This window comes from Bombus affinis, chromosome 12 (assembly GCF_024516045.1).
Source record: "Bombus affinis isolate iyBomAffi1 chromosome 12, iyBomAffi1.2, whole genome shotgun sequence".
Taxonomy (NCBI): domain Eukaryota; kingdom Metazoa; phylum Arthropoda; class Insecta; order Hymenoptera; family Apidae; genus Bombus; species Bombus affinis.
In genome coordinates this window covers 11,483,326-11,489,930 of record NC_066355.1, presented here as the reverse complement: position 1 = coordinate 11,489,930, position 6,605 = coordinate 11,483,326, and the positions used below count along the sequence as shown (strand labels likewise).

Below are 6,605 nucleotides of genomic sequence, written 5' to 3'. Positions count from 1 at the left end.
TACCACGTCGACTAGATCGTGAAAATTTTAGTTCGTTCGATCGAACGGATTATAAAGCTTCTAAGAATCTTCATTGATCGTCATTTATAAATGGAATTTTCCATCGAAACGCGATAACCGTTTCTTTCGAAGACTAATATCGACGAATTTTCATATTTTTCTTATTCTTAATATAGCGAATTTTGGTATATCCCTATGAGAAACAAAATAAAAGGAAATAGGAACGGTAAAAGGTATAAGCAATACGAACGGAATACCCTCTGTTAAAGTAAAGTTGGGAGAAATTTCGAAGATTCTGGAAAACAGATTGCCACGGGACAGGACAATTTATTTATTCGTTTATTTTGTCTTTATTAAACACACGTTTTATCACGAGAGAACATGTTTATTCGAATAATTCACTATAATTCAGTTCAAGCTACATGATAGTTGCTAGTTTGTAACATATTGTTTATTAGATTATCCTTGATTAGCACTGACGATTCACCGGGATTTAATATACAGGTCTCTACTAGTATCTACGTGTCTTTCGTCGTTATGTCGTTATACCACGCCTTCGTAATCCAAAAGAACGAACGTTGATCGTACTGTAACGCAATCGAAACGATTCTTAACTAATCACGAGCACGAATCGTAGAGACGATCAAAATGAACATAGCACGTGACTGTTTAGGGGACTGTCGTCTCTTATATCGTTATTTCCCGTGCATATATACACACCATTGGCTCGTATCTCTACGATGGATAGCACTCGTACAGCGATTTCACTCCCTTGACTTTCCTAAAATTATATCATTACGTCGATGGAAATTATTTTAAGACGTGTACGAATAGCCGTCGACTCGTGGCTAACGTGTCCATCTTTTAAAATCATAACGTGATTTTAGAGGATGCTCGTCATCCTTAATTTGATCGGAAATAACCGGAGATTTTCGACATTTCTTTTAACACTCGAGTTATCAAAGTGACGAAAACGATCAACTTATCATTTTTATCCATTTTATTTTATTACAAAAACAGCTTGAAATTGTTTTTCACTCTTCAAATACTTCGTTATTCAATCTATTACTTGATCCAATATCGTTATCCCTTTTTATAATGCAGAGAATTTCGTAATTAGAGCAAAGATTAAAGATTTCATCTTTCTTCTTGGATAATAAAAGGATTGGGAAAACGGCTGAAACTTTCACAGTTTGCCTTACCTGAAAAATTAATTCTCTCTAACGAACAGATTCAAAGTGTTCCGGACACTTTGTTATTTAAGGTGACGGACATCCTCGTATCTGTGCATTCGATTATCTTCGAATATATCGAGGAACGAGGCGGAGCTAGTTTCTTCTCGGCTTTCTTTTTTTCTCTTTTCGTTTCTTGTTAAGTGATAGAAACATTATCCGAGGCGCGTGCTTGTGTCGCGCGAGTAAAGCGGATATCCGTGTTACTCGGATAATACGGATATCCGTATTATTTGAATAATGCGATAGAGTAATCATATAATTCAAGAAAATTGTCATAGATTCGATTTAAGGGCGATAATAGAAATTATCCTATCACGGAATACAAATTAATTCGTGTTTCCTCCTCTCAGAGTCAAGAGAAGCACACTTTTTTAAATATATATTAGGAACGGAAAAGAAGTTAGAAAATTCTCAAACAAATATTATACGTAAAATAAAATCGCCGGATTGACCGATAATTAACTTTTCAATTGAGTATATAAGCAATGATATCTCATTTCGTGAAATCGCGAATTCTAAATGTTACGTTTATAACGATATTAAATATCTATGTTTTCTACTTACTTTGCAACTACGGAATTTCTTTGTCATCACAGTAATACGGATATCCATTTCGTTTACAAATCAAATTAGTTAAAAAATGATCGATAACGGATATTCGAACGTTCCTGCGCAGATCGAAACATTTGATTTCGCCTGTCAGACAATTAAGTATAGAGCGCATCAGGCACGTGTTGGTCCTTTGCGATCGACGATCCGTTCTCATATTTGAACCAGAAAAAAGAGTACTTAGTCGTACAGCGTCGGTGATCAATTCATCGTTCATAGTCTATTTATTGGCGACAGTCCACTGCAATTTGTGAATTATCTACAGATGGCCGTAAAAGTTCTCACGAGTGTTTTTCGATTTCGATAAAAGTAAAATTTGTCACGCGATCTTAGACTTTCGTTAATCATGCTTCTTTCGTTAAGGCAAAACTGCGTTCACGCGAGACAAGGGACGAAAAATTACGTTTGAAAGAATATATAAATCGTCTAATGATCGTGTCGTCTAACCGCGTGTATCCTAGTTTGATTTTTCGTTATCGTGGACGTAAATATTAATTAGTTACATTAGAATTATATCTTTTAATCTTTTCTATAACTAAACGAGAAACGAGGTAAAAGAAGTTTCGAAAGCTTCGGCTTTCATTGTACTTTCGTTTAATCTAGTTTCGGCAAATTTCGCTTCAAACAGATCATTCAGTTCTTTAAAGTCGTTTGATTATCAGCTTGTTTTCATCTTTCGATCGAACATCGAGTAACTTTCTAAAGGAACGACGTTTATATCGAAACGAATAAATTTCCCATTAAACAAATAGATGCGCAATCCCACGCAAGAAATCATCAGTTTTCAAACCTCGAGGCCTTTTCTTGAGAAATTCGCTAACCGTTCCCCTAATATCGTCATTCTTAAACGAAACCGAAGCGAAACCGTAAAAGAATAGGAGAAACGTGAACCAACGTCTTGAAACAAATACATGCCATGCCCAGTGTCAAGGGGCGACGAGCCCGTCAGGCGAGCGCTGCACGCGATCCTAGGGATCCTCTTTTGTGGTCGGCTGTATCTGGTGCACCATGCTCGGCAGATGATGATGATGGTGTTCAGGCCTCCTGGACAGCCCCAACAACGGCGGCAGCAACGGCAGGGGCAACGGCAACGGCAAACCTCCAGGAAAACCGGCCAGCCCACCGAGAAGCGCGGAAGCGGTCGAGTGTTCCTGAGCTTTTCTTCTTAACTCGGCCAGACTGCTGTTCCTGTGGAGATCCCCGGTTCCAGGCTTGCAGCAGCCACACAGGGAACCTGGCCATCCGGCCGGAGACCAGGACAACATGTCCTGCAAGCTTCCAGGTCGATGATCGCTCGAGGTCCAGAGCGACGGAGTCGTCGAGGTTAGCGATGTTGGCGCGCTACTGACCACCTTGTTACCAAAGAGTGGCGGAGAAAATTGCGCTGCCAAGTGCGGAGAAAAGAACAGAGACGTGGGTGGTTCGACTGGCCTGAATCCCGCCGCTAATCCTGGGCCGCTAGAATTTTAATTAGGAGACAATGTCGATTAATCGTTATCGGTCTATCGAGGGAATAAGAAAACTTTGTCGAACGAGTGACAATTTTTTGGGACAAAACGGAGCATGGAGAATTCTATCTTGGTATAGGTAGAGAGTGTTCGTAGAGTGAAAGGGGAATTTGGACCGAGCGATCGAGGCAAAATTTTTATCGGGAATATCGTTATCGAAAAATGGAATTTTTTGATGTATAAAATTTTGTCGAGCGAGCGGAGATTGCAACAGAGAATGATTAGAAAAACGAGATACGACTTCAAAGTTGTGGAAGTTAGTGGGAGGGGTGAGAGAAGCAAGGGTGGAAGAGGAAAGCAGAAGGGCTCACGAAAGCGCTAACCCGATTAGCACGCGCGATATTCCGCATCCTCCAACAGCCGGCGGAGGCTGCTTCGAGGCGCTGATGATTATCTCAAATATTAATCGCAAATATTGTTTAATTAATGTAACGTGCCTGAGGTGAAGCTCGAGACGGAACGCAAGAGTGACGGAAACACGGATACGATGAGTCTTCAAGGCGGAACGAGAGAGATGCTTAATTAGGCGAACGGAGACGAAGCGAAAATGGTAAACAGGGAGATACGATGATGGGTAAACGTGTACAAATAGACGGCGGAATCTGTAGAAAAAAAGGGAAAGTTAAGGAGAGTTAAAGTCGAGGTAGAGGGTTGTGGAAGGAGGATAAATAATTTTACGAAGATAAATAACGAAGAAAAAAGCATTCGAGGCTAATGAATAATAAATAATAGAAAATAATATAAAAATTTAGATATATGCTAAAAAGCATTAAATTGCATTGAATTTAATTTATTTCTATTACCTTTACGGGTTAAGAGATGAAATTTTATTAAAAGTTAACCAGATAAAATATAAAATAGGTGGATAAAATCGGTATGATCCATAGCACTCATAGCACCGAAATATCGAAATTTCTGCTTTTCAACAAAAATTTGAATTGCGTCCATGAAAGCGTTAAGATAGAATTTTCTATAAGCGTCAAACATCGTACCTGTCTATTCTACTTGGAAAGTGGACAGGCAAAGGACAGAATAAAGGATAAACGATGATACACGGATCATCGTTCAAAAATTGAAGCGATACTGAAAGTCTGTGCGCTAGGGCTAGTAGTGGATTTTGGTTGGTGGAAGATGATAGGAGTAGGAAACCGCAACGGGGTAGTAACGGAGGGTGGCGAAGGAGGCGAAAGCGACCGTAGAGGCGCAGAGAGGAAAGCTTGAACCGCGGTAAGCGCGATAATTGGCGGCAATTAGCTGCGTAGCCTAGCGTGCACTTACGTTACTTACGCTCGCTCGCTTCCCTTCCTTGCGTACACGCACTTTGTTTCTTGGTCTCTACGCGTCTAATCGGGATATCTACATGGTCTGTGCATACTCGCGCAGCTTCTACGATTACACTGCGTGCGTATTCTAAGCGCGAGATCCTCTTACCGGAGAAAGACACGATTACCGATCGCTGTTTGTCACAGAAAATCAACTAGATCGATAGCTCGACAATCGTCAAACTCGTTACAACTGTCATCTTCGACGTTAACATCCGGAATCTTTCTTTACAATATGTTTGCACCAGATATCAAGGCGGATATCAGAATGCATCGAATAGACCAGGATCGATACAGGTGCCAGAGTGGAAACCAATTTCACTCAAGATTTTGTTCTCAGCAAGTAATTTAAATCCCACGTTCCTAAGAGCGTTATTGTAAACAAGAGAGACGCGGGCTAAAAGAAGGACGAGAGAGAGATAGCCTGTTTCGAACGAGTCACTGTTCTGTGCCGGATCCGCCCCTATTCCGCGAGAATCGACTGCACATGGAACAGTCTCTCGGTGTTCTTGGGCTGGTTGGTAGGTAAGGAAGAACGCAGTAAAGCGTACACCCCTGCAGTCGAGAAGCTGCCGAGCCGCTGAATAAATGATGAGGATATATTTACGGCGAGCGGTTTTAAATAAATTACAACTGCGGAGACGGCGAAGGAGTATCTTCCTACCGTTTCAACCCTCCCCCTCTGAATCCCCTTGCTGTTTCCATCCGCGGTCTGTTCCACCATCTTGACTCGAGTCATCCCGCTACCAGTGTATTCCGTGTGTCTACGTTTCGGGTATTGTTCTTACCATTCCCGTCGATGCGAGAGGGGAGCTTTGTCTGGGATTATAAAGAGCCACCGTCGAATACTTACCGTCGTCGGCAAGAAATCGGCGAATCGCGTTTCTTTCACTCGAGCTTTCAGCCCTATATACGCGTATATACGTGGCTGTGTGCATGCAAGATCCGCAGGAATTGGTTATGGTTTCTTGGATTTATTTTCGTGGCTTTCTCGTTTTAGAACGACCGTGTAAATGCTGATTTTTGCATATCTGTCTCGCGTAAGAAGTAGTAATTCTTTGTCGAATAACGTGAAAATGGATTTCTCGCTTTCGAAACATTATCGCTTGGATTCCTTAATCCAGTATACTATTGTATCAAAAGTATTCTTAATTCGGAAATTTTATTTAAGGAAAAGCTTCGTCGAAAATGAATGAGATGGATACATGAATATTGATATTAACGGCAAACATTTAATATATTAGTAATATTAATCGCAAACGCTATTATTGATACTGACATTAATGCCATTGCTATAATGGCTTATCCTCTGCTTTCCAATAACATGATTTTCTCGAAATAGTATCGTTGCAATATTAATTCGATCAAGGAATCATTAATTCAACGATGATAATACAAAGAAATATTTACGTTAATGCACGCTATGAAACATGCAACTTATCACGAAATGCCTATGTTTACGACATTGTTATTTTTAGAACGATATAGAAGAATATTTTAAACCCGTGGGGTTTTTCGTTTGCTTCGTTGTTACATAATTCATAAATATAACATCTCTTTTGTCAGTAGAATGGTGGAACACAGTTGAAAATCCATTTTCATATTCCAGCTTGGTGTACGCGAATTTTTTTCGTTGAATATGTGTCGGGTAAGAAGTAGGTTTAAATTTCACTATTCTACGGGAATTTCTTTGGAATCCCTCTATTCTCGACAGAACGACCCATTTCTCCCCATTATCTACTTTCTTCAAAATTTTCCTTATTTCCAATTGCTCTTATTTTTCCGGAACAACGCACCTAAAGAACGTAACGGTATTAAACCCAATTCCTTTACTCGCGCTCGTCGCTGCCGATCTTTCGTATTCTCTATAAATCTCAACCTAATCCTCAGTCGACGACCCTGCGTGATCTTCGTCTACTACGTTTTAACCT

At 40.3% G+C, this 6,605-nt stretch overlaps 1 protein-coding gene across 1 annotated transcript in view; it reads right to left on the bottom strand.

Moving 5' to 3' along the window:
• Positions 1–364: 364 nt before the first annotated feature.
• The window catches only part of LOC126922839 (paired mesoderm homeobox protein 2B-like), a 39,248-nt gene continuing 33,007 nt past the window's right edge, over positions 365–6,605 (bottom strand). Inside the window, exon 6 of the mRNA XM_050735783.1 lies at positions 365–3,302. Within this exon, the coding sequence (XP_050591740.1) occupies positions 2,813–3,302 (490 nt within the window). The 3' untranslated portion in view covers positions 365–2,812. The remainder of the gene's footprint in view (positions 3,303–6,605) is intronic.